At 38.8% G+C, this 18,639-nt stretch overlaps 2 protein-coding genes across 4 annotated transcripts in view; one reads left to right on the forward strand and one right to left on the reverse strand.

The window, feature by feature from the left end:
• Positions 1–4,621, reverse strand: LOC124135157 (proprotein convertase subtilisin/kexin type 5-like). Its single transcript, XM_046500374.2, has 3 exons — positions 4,485–4,621; positions 1,509–3,559; positions 1–710 (listed from the first exon to the last, which is right to left on the reverse strand). Exons 2-3 carry the CDS (start codon positions 3,543–3,545, stop codon positions 372–374), a joined length of 2,376 nt encoding a protein of 791 aa, XP_046356330.2. The 5' UTR covers positions 3,546–3,559; positions 4,485–4,621; the 3' UTR covers positions 1–371.
• Positions 4,535–18,639, forward strand: part of LOC124135158 — a 24,110-nt gene continuing 10,005 nt past the window's right edge. For 2 of the 3 annotated variants that reach the window (XM_046500376.2, XM_048396272.1), the window contains exons 1-3: positions 5,046–5,114; positions 7,306–7,894; positions 18,233–18,286. In XM_046500376.2, the coding sequence (XP_046356332.1) occupies positions 7,324–7,894; positions 18,233–18,286 (625 nt within the window). In that variant the 5' untranslated portion in view covers positions 5,046–5,114; positions 7,306–7,323. Of the gene's footprint in view, positions 4,672–5,045; positions 5,115–7,305; positions 7,895–18,232; positions 18,287–18,639 lie in introns of those variants that run through there. The other variant, XM_046500375.2, reaches the window with a different exon arrangement.

An 18,639-nucleotide genomic window follows, 5' to 3' on the forward strand; every position in this document is an offset into this window, starting at 1 on the left:
AAATATATACAGTAATTCATCAGTGACATACTTGCACATCTCGTTCAGGATGGCAGAGCGCCGATGAACACAAAAATGGGGATTAACAATGAGGATAAGCATCTTATAAATAACAGCAATTAAGTGTTCCAAGGCATATAGATGGCATGACTCCCGGGTAATGAGCCTTTGCAATTAAATGTTCTTCAGACAACGGGTGTCGTAAATACGTCGCTATGACAGTAATAACGACACACGCCATCATTGGTCGAAAAGGAGAATGAAAGTGGCTATATTCAGACGGTCGAAAATGGCTAGCATTCTGACCATTGTCGATAGCTGCCAATCAAATGTCCCGTCGGGTTAGTTAGACTTTCAACATTCTCATCAATTCAATTTAATCCATCACCAAATAAGAAAGAATCACCATTGTGCTGGATCAAAGGCTCGTCTTCTGATGTAGCTTGTAACAGCGGCACATCGTCGTGGTCTCTTCGTGGATGGATTATCACGTTATTGAAACAGTTCGCAAAGCCAAGAATGTCTCCATTGTGACTCAAGGCTGTTGCATTCTGAATAGCAGCATTTCGCTGTTCTTGCATTGGGAGCAGCTCTTCATCTGAACTAACGTCCATGTTTTCTTCCTCCGGAAGTTCAGCGTTGTCCTGCTGTTGTCTAGTGATATTGTCAAATGTCACGTACTCCAGCATGTCACACTCTCCACAAGTAAGCTGCAATGATAAATGTAGATTGACACAACTTCAAAATTTTACAATAATATATCAGATGTACAACATATACGAGGGGCGTTCAATAAGTTTTGCAACTTCAATATGAGCCCAAGTCGTAGCATATCTTTTGCACTTTTATAGTCTGGGTTGTAGGGTGTGTGATCTAACTGTTCGAACCCAGACTTAGCCCCCCAGTGACTATTTCCTGTTCCGGCAAATGAAATCTGCCCCACGTGGAAGACAATTCCAGGATGACGAGGACATTAAGGCTGCCACAGAGACGTTGTTAGAGGGCCAATCTGCGGATTTCTATAAAAGTGGTACTGAAAGCTTGAAGGACAAATGGAATAAGTGTATTGAGGTGAATGGAGATTATATTGAAAAATAAAAGTGCAGAAGATATTCAGGGCTTCACACATTGTACCCATGTCGGGAATCGAACCCGGGTCTTCGGCGTGACGAGCGAACGCTTTAACCACTAGGCTACCCGACCGCCCCGCAAGCAGCAAGACAATATATACATCGTGTGAAAACTATAATGAGTTGCACAAATGTACATCTGTCAGAGGAATCTCCACAATCCCCTGTTAATAAGAGCTGACTAACGGAGGTTGGATGTTAGAGGTATCACTTGGATCTTTTTCTTTGCACCTGGATATTATATTTAGTCAGTTCTAGGTCTCTTGATTCGTATATAGAGTCAACATCTCATATCTTATACAAACAGCACATTTACTTTACATACAATATACACGTCAATCTATCTGAGTGGAACTTGAAAACGCTGTTTGTACTTACATGTTCTCTTTGAGGCTTTTGTGGTGCATTCATTTCCCTTGATCTCTTAGGATTATAAACCATGAAGAACAGACACATCAGCACCATTAACATCAGAAATGGCGTAACCGTAATTGGGCCATACACATTTATCAAGGGGTGACATACGTAATCTGTAAAACCTGCACTACCAGGTGGGCATGTTGACACGCAACTACCACCGGCGATGTAGAACATCTTCTCCTGACAATCATATTGATAAATGCATTTTTCTTGATAAATGTAGGTGTCTGATGGACAAATAGCGTAACAGTTGCTGTCCTTTCTGTTTGGTGCCTCTTGGGGGCAAGATGAAAAGCATGATCCGTTGTATAAGACATTTTTGCACTGGTAATTGTCTAGGCAGTCAAAACCTTTCGCGAAAAACCCTGACGGACATTGCGACTGACAGTTTCCGGAATGTTTATATGGGACATGAGGAGGACAATGTGGCAAACATGATCCATTGTATTTGACTGCGTCTGTTATCGTTGAGCAGTCGGATATAGAAACACATTTGTTGTCTGGGAATACGCTTGTGTTTGAAGGACATTCCAAGATGCATGTGTTGTGTAATTTATACTTAAACGTTGATGGACATTCATGAAGACATTTGGATTCATGAACAAACATCCCTTGCCCCTTGCACTCTTGATAACTTACACAGTTCATATCAGGCAAAGCAACAGTTTCCTGTGGGCACGTTTGGTAGCAGTGGCTTGACCTGATGTATGGGGATTCTTTTGGACATGCTGTTGCACATGTTCCGTCAGACACCATTTTCTTCATCTTTATACATTCGGATTCGCCAATGCATTGGAATTTCTCTGGGGCAGTAACAACAAAGTCTTCTGGGCAGGCAGGCTGGCAGAGGCCATTGGCTATGTAGGGCACTGCATTAGGACAATCAGATACACATGTTCTGTTGAAAATAAACCTACTGTTGTCTAAACACATAGAGGTGTAAACACACTGCATGTCAGCGATAACAGTTTCATCTGGACAAATTGTTACACACGTTCCGTAATGGTTTAAAGGTGCAGCTTGTGGACAGGCATCAACACAGGTATTGTTGAAGATTACTTTATAAAGGCCATATGCATCCAAGCATTGTTGCAAACCTATGCATGCTTCATCATTCAACACAGTGTTAGGAGGACATGTAGAGTAGCAGATACTATCTACTGCATACGGAGCTTCAGCAGGGCAAGTGGCAATACATTCATTTCGGAAACTAACCATATTTCGGCGATCAAAGGCATAAATGCATTCAGTTCCAAGAACACATTTCCCAGTTGGGCACAGTGCTGTGCATGATCCCTGGTCACTGAACATAGCTGCAGCTGGACAAACAGGAACACAAGTATTGTTGTATATAAATTGACCCAGCTTGCCAGTACACTCCTGTTTTGATAGACACTGGTTTCCATTTACCGTGACAGATTTGTCAGGTGGACATGAAGAATGACAGACACCTTGTAGGATAGACTGCTTGTTAGGAGGACAAACCTTAACACATGTCGTGTTGTCTATGAAATATCCCCTCTCCATACAGTCTGACTGAGACATACAATCGGACCCGTTCATAACAGTATCAACTGGGCATGCCTGATAACAAGTCCCATTTGTCTTGAAAGGCATGGAGGAAGGACAGGACGGCGCACAGGTGCCATTAAACAGGACCTGGTTGTTATGGGACACACAGTATGTCCCATTCAAGCAACGCGATCCTACCATGATCGTATGTGCCGGACACGTGTTGTAGCATGTGGAAGTGTCTTGTTGGTAACCCGTTCCGGGGGGACAGGAATGCACGCATGTCTTCCCATACACCACAAACGATCTACGTAGACAATCCTGTGTACTAATACACCTTTCCAAATGACCGGTTCCAATGACCAGAGGAGCGTTTGGGGGACAATAGTATGCACCCACTACAACGCAACCGTACAACAGGATACACAATTTCAAAATAAACATCATCTTTACAAATGGTTCAATGGAGTGGCAAGGCTGCATCCAGGTGCTGCTGTCTGAAAAAATTGATTTTGAATTTGACAAATCAAGCATACACCCTGTGTCTCTTCGTATGACAGTTGTATCATTTAAAATCACATGGTACATATCTGTTAAACTTGTTGAACTCATTACGATTGCAAATCGTTTATGCAATCACTTATTTTCCTTTATTTCATTATCTTATATTATAAAAATGAATAGATGGAAGTAGATTTGGTTGGTTGGTTTGTTGTTTAACGCCGCACTCAGCAATATTCCAGCTATATGACGGCGGTCTTTAAATAATCGAGTCTGGACCAGACAATCCAGTGGTTAATATCATGAGCATCGATCCTTTTTTTTTATCGATGACATGCATCAACCAAGTCAGCGAGCCTGACCACCTGATCCCGTTACTCGTCTCTTACGACAAGCATAGTCACCTTTTACGGCAAGCATGGGTGGCTGAAGATTTGATTGGTACATGTTATTTTGTAGCAGATGGCTCTTAAATTTAATCAAAGTAAACACGTATAACATATTGCTTTGTCTATATATATATATCAGCCAGGCTACACATTGTGACCTCCTCCTCATGATGTTTGGGTCTTAGGAACACGTATCATGTGACAATGGATTTTTGTGAAAAATATTATTTCTTTTTCTTGAAAAAAACCCCCTGGGTAACCAGTGAGTGTAAGTGTCATTTATATCAAATAAATCAAATACATTAACATACACTGTCTCTAAAGCAAACCTGTCTTTGGTATGTTCATAGTTCAATGTACTATGGTAATGGCCACGGGTCGAACGCCACAGCTTACTGCATGCAAACTGTTCGTTTATCAACAGTCCACTACAAACTAATGTCCATATGCCTGGTTTCACAATTAACCTGGCTTTAGCGTTTAAGCTAAAATATATCTACAGCTGACGAACATTAGTCCATGCAACACCTACCTTATGTTGGATCAGCATTTGAGAACACGGACACCCTTTGAATCCAGTGTGTGAAATGAAAACGAATGAGAAAGAAGGAAAAACCCGTCCTTGACATTGTTGTCCGGAAGCTGAGTCAGAATGCAGTGTCGCAGTTGGTCGCGTCAGTATCCGTCCCTTACCCAGCTAAACGCCACACGGTAACAAGGTACGTGAACTGTGTTTTGTATTTCTTAAGCATGCAGTAATACCCCTTCGATTGCACAATGACTGTGACACGCGGCCCCACGTCCTGCAGCAGACAGCACCCCAGGCCGTGGTGTGACGAGACACAAACCCTGTCCCAGTCACAGTAAATGTGTACCGAGGGGAATAGAGAGGCTTCGTAGACTGGCGTAGACTACCTCATAGTTGTCCCCGACAGTGGCTGTAGAAACGCGACAGCCCTCATCGATTCATATTTGATTGTTAGCCACATGTTGGGGTTGCGTAATTGCGTAATTGGCGATAGAGAAATGCATGGATTTCCCAGATCTATTAATAAACCTTTCGTGGAACATAAACCGGTTTCTCGGAACAGTCTTCAATCTATACAGTGGCTCTATTGCGTCGTTACGTGGCATGGTGGGCTTTATTCTAACAGCTAAAGGGGTAAGAATGTGACCGACCGAACCTATCCTCATGTCTTTTCAACACAGAAAGCACCAACAACTTTATCGTGACATAGTTTTGATCCCAGCGGAAGTGTTATATTTTGCCCTCCTACCTATGCGCGACATCGCGGTTTGTTAATATCCAGTGTCAAGTAAACATTTTCATAGCACGTGTTTGCAGTACGGGTCTACAAGAAAACAAATCGATTGAAACCCAATATGCCCCATCCCTTTCTCAGGACACTGAAATGTTTAACCTTCGGATCAAAACCATTATGTTTAATGTTAAAAAATATAATTCAACCACAGGAGGTGCGCGATGCGTTTATACATCTTTATCTCACCTTACATTAAAATACTAGCCTCTGATTGGTTAAGTTGTGGGCAATTTCTTTTGTTCAAGGCCGCCCGCTCATGTAGCTCAGATCTATTCACAACTGGCATGCCTTAATCCGCTGAGAAATCTGTCGGAACACACCATAGGTAACTTGCTTAACTCGCATAAGAATCGTTGAATGAAAGGAACCGATGTTTATCCGATTGCATTGGGGGAAGGGAAGTTTGCGTCCTCTGCTAGCTGTCAAAAGGACTTTATAAAAGCGGTTTACTCGGTGAAACTTCGGAGATCTATTCTGAATATGTATGAATGAATGTCGGTGAGATAAATTCGTCGGGAACCGATCCCTCGGGGTATTACGATGCTACATCACCTCATATACATCATCGTCATCATCATCATCATCATCATCATCATCTCTCTCTCTCTCTCTCTCTCTTGCTGACGGACGTCACGCGTGAACGGACGTCCCGTGACAACTCGTGAGTGCCGCTCTGCTGTAGATGACATCACGCAAGAGATGATATTGCAATTGTGTTTCGATGAACAATAAAATGTCCGGCAACTTCGTTTTGCGCCATTCCTGTTTGTAGGACTGCGCGTAAGCGTCAATTACGGTAAAACAAAATGAGCACCTGATAGCTAAACAATCATTGTGTGCTGTTCACATTAAAAAAAAACGCCTGTGTTTGTGTCATGCTCCTAACAAAATCGAAATGGTGCGACTTGCATTAACATGCAAATTGTGAATCATGACTTTAAAGTCGAGAAGATATCATGAATATGAACTGAAAGATGCATTATTTAATTTCAGAATAAATTTGTTTCTTAATCTTTATGAAGCACGGTTACCTGTTTCCGTTAGTATGTTACACGGTACCGATTGCTTGAAGTCGCTCTGATATGATCTCTTAGAATGCCGTTAATTTCAAGAGCTGGTTGGACCGCCTCCGTCGTCTAGTGGTAGGGCGTCCGGGGTTCGATCCCCGGCAGCGTCATGCCAAAAGACGTTAAACGATGGTACTTGTTGTTACCCTGTCTGGCGCTCGACATTAGGGGCTAAAAAAAGGACTGGTCGGCACGGAGTCAGTATACTGTGTCTGAGTGGGGTATTCATGTTAAACTGCGGCATGGTATTTCAGTGAGCTAGCACTATAAATCGGTATCAGTCCGGACTAGTACAAGCACCCCCCCCCCCCCCCCCCCCCCCACACACACACACACACACACATATATACACACACGTGCATGCACGTCGCTATATAAATGCAATAATCTTGGACACGACGTTGAACCCCATTTCACCTCTCCTCAAGAGCCAGTTGTTCTATTTCAGATTGCGGCTATACCACATGAGTCACGTATATTCTTGTGTTAAGTTGCTAGAGGTTGACCTGCAAAGGTATATATTCAAATATGTTCATCTCATAGACGTATGTTAAACATTTTTTAAGTTAAGTTTATTTTTCCGTATATTTTATTACTTGTTTTGATTGTGACTGACATATTGAAAAATGCAATTTTCACTCAGGTGCTCAGTCATTATCTTACTTCACATACAATAATTATGTTTTGACTTGTTTTGTGAAATTTGCCATAGCTTCACCTTTTGACCTTTCTGTACTGCTGTGGCTGCCAATAGTTCAATGGACGTGCTGTGAGGGTGTCTGTTTAGTAGATTCTTCTACTGCTTATTTCTTTTGCTTAATTTATATTTGCCCTGTCTGACCTAATATAATATTCCAGAGAAAACAACAAAGGTGAGCTACAGAGCGAATAGCTTTGTTTTCATACGCAGTGCAAGTGTCCTCTAAACACGTTTTATTTGAAAAATATACATTGACTCTTTCAGATATTGGAGAAATAAACAATGGCTACCTGGAGTGATGGCGATACCCTTATCCAGTTGGAAGAAGATGAGGAATATGACTTCGAGCTGGCACAACGCCGCATGGAGGCTGAGAGAGCTGCTAGGGAGGAAGAAGCGTTCCAAAGGAACACCCTGAATTTGGACATTCCCCCACTTCCAAATGGAAAAACGCACCATCTTTTCATTTCCCATTGTAATGATCCTCCGGAAGAAGCGGAATGGGCAGAGCAACTGGTCAACACCATGGAGCGAGACTTTGGCTTGAAATGCCTTTGGCCAAAACGAGACTTTACCCCCGGCCACGATGTTGGAGCCTTGATACAGAGTGGAATCGTGTCTTCTGTGAAGGTTGTCTTCATTCTTTCTCCTGCTTCCATGGAAAGCCGATGGTGCGAATATGAACGGAATTTTGCGTTTGGCATTTCTGTTGAGAATAAGGAAAATCAGATAATCCCTGTAATGTTAAGCCAGTGCGACTTTCCAGGCATTCTGAAGACCTTGAATTATATTGATGTTCCTGCCGGAGAGGACTATGCATTCAAAATTCGGCGATGCTTTGACGAAGACACACGTATGTATTATACATATTTCAATATTACCTTCAATACCGCACACGAAAAACACAAATCTCTTCCGGGACTGTTCCAAATACTGGACTCTGCGAAAATTAAAAGTTAATGTCTCCAAAACGAACGTAGTTGTATTTCCTCACAAACCAAAACTGCCCTTCCGCTTTTGAAAAAGATATTAGAAGTTGTATATAATTACTAGTACTAGTATATATATTGTTATTGTTATTGTACAGGGGCGGTCGGGTAGCCTAGTGGTTAAAGCGTTCGCTCGTCACGCCGAAGACCCGGGTTCGATTCCCGACATGGGTACAATGTGTGATGGGTACAATGTGTGAAGCCCATTTCTGGTGTCCCCCGCCTCGATATTGCTGGAATATTGCTAAAAGCGGCGTAAAACCACACTCAGTCAATCAGTCAGTCAGTCAGTCAGTGTTATTGTACAGACCACTCGAATATAAAATGTTGCCAAACTTGTCTACAAGTGTAAAAACAATAAATTACGCTTCATTGTACATTTACAAATTGCCACTTTATGAAACCTTGCAACCATATTATTGTTCCTATCATGTTGATTAATTATATCTATCGCATTATTGTATGCTCATTGGTGGCTCTATTGGGTAATAAACTGATTGAGAAGCAAAATGCTCCTAGATTGCCAATAGAACTGAGTGCAGGACCCCGTTCCAAATAGCGACCATAGCGCTACGACGGTCGTAAGTTTGTGTTAAAGTATGGTAGATACGATCACCTTTGCTCCCCGATCGCTTTTAATGGGGCGGTTAAGGCTGGAATTTTTGTCAAAATTGTACACTTTGGGTTAAAAGCATCAAACTTGGCACACTTATACACTTAATCATTCCGAACATTTCTGGATATGGATCCACCTCAGCAGCGCCACCTGGTGGTAGAAAATCCAAGATGGACGCAAAAATGGTTACAATATCTTATCATGTCTTTTATATTCAATTTATCGCAACTATTTTGTCATTGTTAGTACTTCGTCCAAAATTAATGGAAACAAGGTTGTATATAATTCAAATCTAATATGCAGCACCCAAAAATGTTCGGAATGATTCAATGTATAAGTGTGCCAAGTTTGGTGCTTTTAACCCAAAGTGCACAATTTTCGTCTTAACCGCCCTACTATTTGTGGAACGGGGCCAAGGAATGTTTCGTACCGTGGTATCTCAGCTATGTATCGCGCATTCATGTACACAGACAATGGGATCTTTGTCAGGCCGACCACTGGGTGACAGCATGACACCTTACGGGATCAGACACAAATGCAGTGGATCACGCGACATTGTAGACATCCGATTCGCTCTTGGTGGTCTTTTCGATTTTCAAGGGGTACTCACGTTGAATTCTACCCTGGAATCCTCAAATTGGCATACATCGTACAACTATTGATAAACACATTTCGGGAGGTCTTTGTGGTATGGTTCCACATAGGGATTAATGAGTACATATCTTAGAATTGTAGCCCATTTTCAGGAATAGAGCTTATTAAAGTGAATCTTTGTGATATATTGGTTAAAAGTTCTATGATATTTTGGTTTCAACTATTTATTGATATTTAAATCACGTTAATGCTCTTATTCTTTGTGATTCAGTGAGTTGGGTTTAACGCCGCTTTTAACATTATTCCAGTTAAATCGCGGCGTGTCAGCTTAATGTGGGAGGAAAGCCCGAAGTGATGCAGGTCTCAGACGTTTAAACATAATCGGGGCGAAACGGAATTCGAACCCTCAATCATATGTTTCTGGCGTGCCCAAGGGAAGCAACTCTGGTCAGCGAATCGCGGCGCCTCAGACGACTTGGCCACCCGTGCCCCCTGCTCTTATTCTGAAACCAGGCCTTGATTCCGTTTTGGAATATCACAATGATACATACACAAAATACATATGTGTGTGAAAAATAATGTGAGGGAGTCATGGACTTCAAAATTCCGGAATATCATTCGTCCATGTCGATGTTGCAAAGACATCACACATGTGTCCAAGGCTAAAGCACCTTTACATTTTAGTGAGCAATCTGCTACAGTACATGTATGCTGAACTGTAATTTTGATAGACTGTCAATAGGCATGTAGCTTCCCTGACAAGTTAGATTATGGACCCGTGAAGATCCGGGGTATCACTATAAGACGGGAACAATGTGGGCCCTAATTTTAGAAAATGGTTATAAGTAAGCTTGGCGATTTTTTAATGTGGTCCCTCCCGTTGCAGTCACTTTGACGGAAGAACGTCTACATACTAGGCAAAATACAAATGTGGGCCCACTTGTTTCGATCATCATATATGACGGGAACAATGTGGGCTCACATTTGAGAAAATGATTATCAATATTTAAGTAGAATTTCACGATGAATAAATGTGGTCCCTCCTGTTGCAATCAATATGACGGAAGAACGTCTTCACACATTTAGGAATTGATTATCAGAACTAACGAAACAACCTAACGAAGCTAGGCGAAATACAAATGTGGGCCCACTTGTTTCGATCACCATAGATGACGGGAAAAATGTCGGCCCACATTTTAGAAAATGGTTATCAGCACTAAACCAATCTTAGAAGATGTACAGATGGAAACATAAATATATAATGCATTCAAACATTTAATTAAGAATACGTTTTACCTTAGGGATAAGCTGGGCATTTAATAGCTGGACTAACAACGTACAACGTGGGTGACGCCATTTCTTGCAAATACGAAAACAACGGAGATAGCTCCCGTTTGAATTTAGAGTGACCTCCCTTTCCCAATATGAACCACTGATAATGCGGTTTCGCCGAGGCGACTAACGGGATAGTGTGGTCAGGCTCGCTGACTTGGTTGATGCATGCCATCGTATCCCAATTGCGTTGATCGATGCTCATGATATTAATCACTGGATTGATTGGTCCAGACTCGATTATTTACAGACCGCCGTCATATCCCCCTGGATGCCAGAGGGACATATATGTCCTTCCTCTACAACCCTCACTTTGAAGTCGAATAAAATTCAAAATACATCACTCACACAAATACACTTCACAGTTTTGAATAAGGTGGGAAATTACCTGTTCTGTGATATCATCCACTGGCATTTTAGGCCAAGCAAAATTACTGACAATGACCTCTGAAAATTAGGTACATCGTAAATGTCGCCATTTTTTACATATTACTAAATCACCTCTCACGGCGTTATTGACAGCATGTTTTGAAATCTAAATTTAGGATATTTACTCGGAGAAATGAATTTCCAAAATAGCATATTAGTGATCACGGGTATCTGTCTTTTATGAAATCACCAATGATCATTCCAAAACGTCTCCGATAACCCGAGAATCGTTTCGAATGTTTTGGAAAATACGCAAACACGAACGCCGAAGTGAACTTTCCGCCATATTGGATAGTGTTTACAAAATCACGTTTCAGGTACACCGGTTATGAGGCGCCTGTAACATCGCGTATATTTCAAACTTAGCTGCGATACACACATCCTTGAATTCCTCATACATTTTAGAATCAAATGACCAATGGTCTTTGTCACCAATACAAAGTGGCTGGATGAAATCAAGCAAAATATGTTAGGTGTGAAAACGAACGCTGTGCTCGAAAAACTGCACTTGTTTGAAATGTAAACAAAGCAAAAAACAGACTTTACACAGTGTAGCATTTTCTCCTATTTTGAGCTATCCATTCGTCTATTCTTTCAAGATATTGGCTCAACATTTTCAGAATATGCACGGGAAGAGAGTAGTAGGAAACATTAGGGAATTTAAAATAGATACACTGCAATGATTTGATATTTTCAACAGAAATTGTCAAAGTTACCGTCCTGTGTGACGCCATGACTGACGCAAAATCACGCACAACGACAACGGTATTTATCGGAATTTCTGCCTATTTTGGTTTTTTTCAATGAAAATTATAACAACAAATAACAGTACATAGATTGTCAGAATGTTTCTGATTACTTACATGTCATATTTATGTATATGCGATCCCTTAATCAACGAAAGTCCCCTCGTAAAATCCCGCGTACTGTTGACAGTGAACACCCATTTTGTAAAAGTGGGTCACAGGTAGTGATGTCATACGTCAACATTGTTGTACATATTTGGTAATTCCTTTGAGGTGAAGGTCCTTGAATGAGAGTGCACACGATCATTGTATCATGCTGTTTACAGTTTCAGTTATGATGTAGATTTTGCATATGTTTTATACATTTTTTCACAGAATTAATTTCCCTTTGGATATTTGTCAATGTTCAAAATGATATCATACGCAAATATAAGCCACAACATGAATGAACGAACCTTTGATAATCTCCTGTTTGTTTGAACATTATTTACATAACAATTGATAGGTTTTTAGTGTCGAATGCGATATTTCTTTCCTTTGGACAAATGTTACAAGATGAAGCGTAAAGGTAACTGCAGCATGTACGTATTTCTTGGGATGTGTAATAGTCAATATTATAAGTTCATATAACCAATGTCTTTGAATAGCTGTTTTATTTTATAACTAAAACTGAATAGATCTATATTACTTTAACAAAATGGATAATATTTTTCGTAAAAAGATATGCACACATTTCTGAAAAAATTGTCTTGGTCTTGGAATTGGTTTTGTTTTTTGTTTTTTGTCGTTTGATACACAGAGCCGTGATATCTAACGATTCGCCAGGTGCGTGTTAGCCACAAACAATTTACGAATTATTCCTCTCGTTTTGCATTATATAATCAATGGGTTCATTCTTTTTTTAATGTTGTGATCACAGGATATTAAACTGTTCACTTTATTTCTCTAGGAATTGTAAATTGTATAAAAATATAACCCATGCCAAGTACCCTAGCTAGCTGTTGGTTCAACCGTATACGATTGTCCTGACAATTTTATACCAATAGAGCTTTCTTCGCATCTTTTAGTGTGTAATTCTGAGACGAGATGAAGAGAAATAATAACAATATCTGTCCAATATTGAATATAATTTGGTTGTTTTGAAATATTCTTATTGGTATTTCATTGCGTAAATTGATGCCAAACAGGTGCGTGTCTTGTCCAATTAAGGCACACGATAAACTAGCTAATTGTTTACATATTCAAGACATTATTTAATTGGTGAAAGCAGTCATTTTATGTTGTGTCGAAAAAGCGTCATATTCCGTTTTACACATCGAGATTTTCCATATCATGAACGAAAATTAGGGGAGATATATAATAATCAAAATACCAGTGTCGTCTTTCTCCGACGTTATGAAAGCCATAAAACCAGCCATGACGTCAAATAGAACGGTGTTATTTTTTTGGATATTTCATTACATTTGATGATAAGGCTAGTGCTCCATTAATAATGGTGCAACATTAGTCAAATTACACTTACACATCCAAGAGAATGTTTGAATCTAAGGACTAAGTTATAGGTTAGATAGGGCCCTCCATTTCTCTATTACCTCTTTTTTATGAAGCACGATTTCATCATTTCTTATGGGTTTTTTTTTACAACTAAACGTATACAGTTTCTTTATCGATATTTGTGTTGGAATAGTTTGGTTCCTCGTGAACAAAACACCACGAAAATATATTGTCCTTACCCACAGCTAATTCTCACCAATTGACCTGAGTTACAATAAAATTAGTGCTGAACATAGCGGAGTTATGCCCCTTTTTCTTTGTACGTGTGTAACCTCTCTGTCGCCTTTGGACGTCATAGAGAAAAATCAGTTTTTGTCATTTACGGGAAGCTATTTTTGGCATTTCATGTTTGTCGTTATACATACGCATATAACTCCATTTGGTATATAGTTATGTCGTTCAGATATCAAGCAGTATTTTGTTCGCTCACAGATTCCGTAAAGCATGTAAATAAAAAAAATCGTCGCACAGTACTTTTATCGGTGTACGATAAAAAGCGGAGAAATTTACTGTTTTTCAAGGCAGAAAAAAATCTCGGGCAACACTTAGAAGTGTATTTTTTTAAAACCGGTTCATTATTTGCAGTTAACTTTACACCATCAAATAGGAAATTTAATATTCTCCACCTCTGCGTAATTTTATAGCCAGAGGTAGATCCAGTGCCGCGTGAGCGCAATTCTCGCACAACCTTCACTTTTCCGATCTTTGGAAAATGTGCGTCAGAAAAAAAACTCGGCATCCAGAGGGATAATAATTTTTGGTATATGTAATTTTCATATTGTCATTTACCGTGATTAATTCATTAGAACCTCACATCAGTGCAACATGAAATAAGTGCCATAATGAATGGTGTTCAAATACTTTTCATATGATATATCAGAATGGAGAAAGTAAAAAGCTAACATACCCATGAGAGTTTGCGAATGATCCATTCACAAGATCAAGAACCGGCCTTGGTTGACAGGGCCGCACTCCTCGGCAAAGTCAATGCTGTTGCCGAGGTCAAAGCTGTCCGTGTCCAGCACGGGCAGCCGGGGGCCACGGACCATTGGTATGGCCCCTGCCTCTTCTTGGTTATTTTCCTCGTGATCTGAAATTTGAAATAATGCTTCTTATTAATAATGTCCTTTTCAATCACATATAAAAGTGCTAAGGGAAAGGATTCCTTGTTAAAAGATAGATATGTATAGTGTGTCCATGCATTCAAATAACATAGGAGCATGGAAAAAGCATGTATGAATCATTCCACTTCACAGACCATATCCTGGACAGAGTAAAACTGTATTATCAAAATTCAAATATCATGAAATTTAAAAGCTTTTCAAATAATTTTGAAGAATGACATGGTTGAAAATTAAAGCATAAGAATTAAGAGGTTGCAGATAAATTAATCCAATCACTATAGTGAGGACATGGTTAGCTTTGTTTATTTGTTTGCCTCTTTAGTATTTTTTTATGTGATGCTTAACACCGAAAAATGAAGGGTTGGAACTAAAATACTTTACAAGACAGGGTAAAATTCCATTGTACTGTTAAAACAATGGGAAGATTTGGAAATTTGTCTACAGATAAGTGAGCTGGTATTAATTTCCATGTCATTGTCCTGATTATATATTTGCAAAACAGTCTAATAGTTAAGGTATCATAAGGACTAGTAGACATTTGCCAATTTTATAGGGTTTTGTTATACTCATCATTATAATATATGGACTAGTGGACTAAAATGTTAGTTTCTATCGCTGAATTTGCAAATTTTCATGGATGATTCTTATCATAATTGGAACTAAGCAACTGCTGACTCATGTTTTCTTGGTGATCAAGGGGAGATAATGTGATTTGTTTATGTCCTATAATATCTCCCTTGGATACATACTTTTTGCAAATTGCTTCATGGAAGTTTGTCATTTCTCCAATGTATTTTATGTTTGTTATCAATCTTAAATTTAAATAAAGATATAAATATATCACATATATATATATATATATATATATATATATATATATATATATATATATATATATACCTATAGACATATATTTAGTTTATTGAAGGAAATGTTTCAGACCCTGTAGATCTAGTGAATATTTTACAACACAGTATCAATATTCATGTGGCAACTTTATTTCCGTCAAGGCTTATATTTTGCTTGTAATTAATATGTATAACCTGTGACCTTTTTAGTTGGGTACAGATTAAACATGTTGAAAGACTTATTTTTCATTACTACAACATAAAGATAAGATTAGGATACATGTGCTCCACATGAATGTATCAATGAAAACTGAAGGGCTTCCTTGAGTAGTCACAGGGAAACAATTGTGTAATCATGATGCAAACATTTCCATGGTGAGAACTAAAATCAAAAGCTTTACAATGATGCTAAATTTAAAAAAAAAATTGGCCATAGCTTCCGCGTCTCCGGGCTACCTGCCCGGTGAGGGAACATTTGTTCAGTGCGCTGACCCCCCAACCCATTGGCGCAAGGACAACAGTCACTTGGTGCAATGCCACTCCCCTTTCCCCTTAGTAAGTTATAGTAAATGTTAATCTACATCATTTAGATATATTTATAACATTTAACATTTAAAATTATGAAACATATTCATTTATTTTTAAAATTTCAAAATAAGTTAGGCCTAGACATTTTAGATTTTTTAGGAATGACTCACTATACTCATTTAAAAATATGGCTTCATGTCCAAAGTGTGAACTAGTGTGTCCTTCAAGATAAATTTAATTTTTAACAAAGACATTTTTCCATTAATATTACTGAGCTTTACCAAAAGCATGTGTAGGCCACATGTAGACGTTAAAACTTCACTACCATGAGAGACTTTCTTTCAAATCAATTTCATGAAATACTAAACAAGGTAGTTTGCTGTTTCTACTATGACTATCATGGTATGGTAGATATTTTTAACATTTTAAACATCACAACTATCACAAGTAGATCTAGCCTACAATTTTGAAAATTGCTAAAAAAATAACAAATTCTTATTCCCGCCATTGCTTTGACACTGACAGTACACCTACTCAATTTACTGAAAATGAATTAATGTTACTTACCGCTTATCTCTTCCTGGGAGTCGGACTCGGAGTCGGAATCGAGAGAATCGACGGATATGTCCGACTCGAAGTCCGACTCCCCCAAATCATCGTCGTCGCCAATTCCCACCGCAGACATTCCTTCTTGGTTGACAGCTTCGATCGCAATGTTGTCGTCTGTCACATGGGGCTATTTTTATCCCTATGAATATTCATGCTCTCGGCGGGAGGCGAACGTTTTTTTATATTTGATTTGTGTACATCGCGCTGATTCGATAAACAAAGCACGAAGATAAAGATTAAAGCATATAATGTATAAATATTAACATTGGATGTCATATTTAACACTGTTGGTGATTTCAACATCGAACTTTATTTTGTTTTACTCGGGCACCTGTAACCTCTGTGACGTGGCATGTCAAAGGTCGCGGGTCACGGTATTTCGTTCCAGACGAACAATCTGAAATTTGCCGCTCTTCCCAACCCCGTTATGGTGGATGATTGAAACCAACTGTCGATGACAGCTTCATTTGTATTCGTGAAATAAAAAAAATTAGTCTTGCAATAATAATAAGGTATTTAACAATAACAAACCGCATGAATACAAAATTTACATACTGAAATTAAACGAAAGATTATTCATAATTTAGTAATGAATTCTACTGTCAAAGAGCTAGCTATTTGTATTTAGACATACGAACTAAAAATAAATATATAGATTCATCGGGGACCGGTATTCAAGTAATTTTAACTGACATTTACACGTTCATATTTCAACATCATATAGTTCTTATTTATATACTTATATAACCAATAAATTATAAATATATTCGACACTGCATAAGATCCTATATGCCGTTGCTACCAACCTACTTTTCAACGTCTTGTAATAAATTGGCTCGCCTCATTAAACATACGAAAACGTGACTTACATATGATCAGTCACAAAACATGAACAACACAGACCCAAGAGGGTGTGTCAAAGTTTACCATGTGCGTTTTCGTTTCTTCTGGGAGACATGCTTTCGACTTTTTTTCTCTCATGAAAAGTACCGCTAAGTGACCTTCAACTTCGGTCGCCATTTTGTTTTAAGTTTCGACTAAAAAGTTGCGGTACCTTTTCTGTGTTTTTGCAGAATTTGAGGTTTAGGAAGCATGAATGGAATTTCTAAGTATACGTATGAATATGAGAAGTGGCACATTTTCACACAGACTGTTTTTAACAGATGTCAGTAGGTATGTATAACTGTATGAATGTTTTTGAATACGCTTTGATATGAATGTGATGAACGAGGCCTTGAACAAATACTGTGAAAAAAAAAACCCCACTCCATTCACCATCGATAAACTGGGCATTTAGTTGGTTTCATTAGCTAATTAATACATAGATGCGTAGATATTTGACCATTTTCAATCTTTTAACCAAAATATTTATGAAGGTTTCAAACATTCCTTCGCATGTGGATTTTCAATCATTCGGTGCAATTTGTTCGAAATGAAAAAATATTTCAATGGCGGCACATTTGAACGAAAGTGTAAACAAGGGGAATTTGACTAACTCCATATGCGTTATTTATTGACAGTAGAGTTGTGAAAATGACACAGATGTGTTGGAAATTTACTCCTTTTTGCGATGATGCAATTGCTATGGGCTTGGGATAATCCAAAAATATTTTATTTCAATTCTTTTAACATGATGTTTCAGAAGGACATATATGTCCCTCTGGCACAGCAACTGCGTTTTGTGTAGGGACATATATGTCCAAATGGCATCCAGAGGGTTAAACAACAGACAAACCAACCAGCCAGGCTTCGATTCCATTTGACAATGTATGTTTAACCAGTCACCGTTTGTCTCTTGTACATTAAATCTCTTTTTTTCCAGGCGATTTTGATCATCTTGTTCCGGAATTGATGAAATACTGTAAAAACGAAAAAGGTGAGAGTGTGGACTGGGCAGTATATGTTGAGTATTTTGTAAGTTTTCAAACGAAATCTTGATTTGATCGAAATAAGAGTTAGAATAAAAAGGTTCGCACCGGCAATATTAAAATGTAATGCTATTTTTCAGGGCATTATCATTTGCAGAAGCCCGAGGTCTTCCATTAACTGTTAAAAAGACCGAGGGCTTCTGCAAATGAAAATGACCTGAAAAATAGCGTTACCGTTATTATAGCTAAAATGGATGGAATATTTTATCAAATATAAAGAAACAACAACATCGGTTTTGAAACATTTACTGCAATCAACGCGAATGTCACTGACCACATTTTACAAATATGGAAACGTCAT

This window comes from Haliotis rufescens, unplaced genomic scaffold (genome assembly GCF_023055435.1).
Source record: "Haliotis rufescens isolate VD_foot unplaced genomic scaffold, xgHalRufe1.0.p SCAF_15, whole genome shotgun sequence".
Classification (NCBI taxonomy): Eukaryota; Metazoa; Mollusca; class Gastropoda; order Lepetellida; family Haliotidae; genus Haliotis; species Haliotis rufescens.

Bases quoted from the DNA above. Each gene is read 5' to 3' on its own strand.
- LOC124135157 (XM_046500374.2), bottom strand. From the start codon at position 3,545: ATGCAGCCTTGCCACTCCATTGAACCATTTGTAAAGATGATGTTTATT. The intron at 711-1,508 runs GTAAGTACAAAC...TTATCATTGCAG, and splicing joins AAAAGCCTCAAAGAGAACAT to CTTACTTGTGGAGAGTGTGA.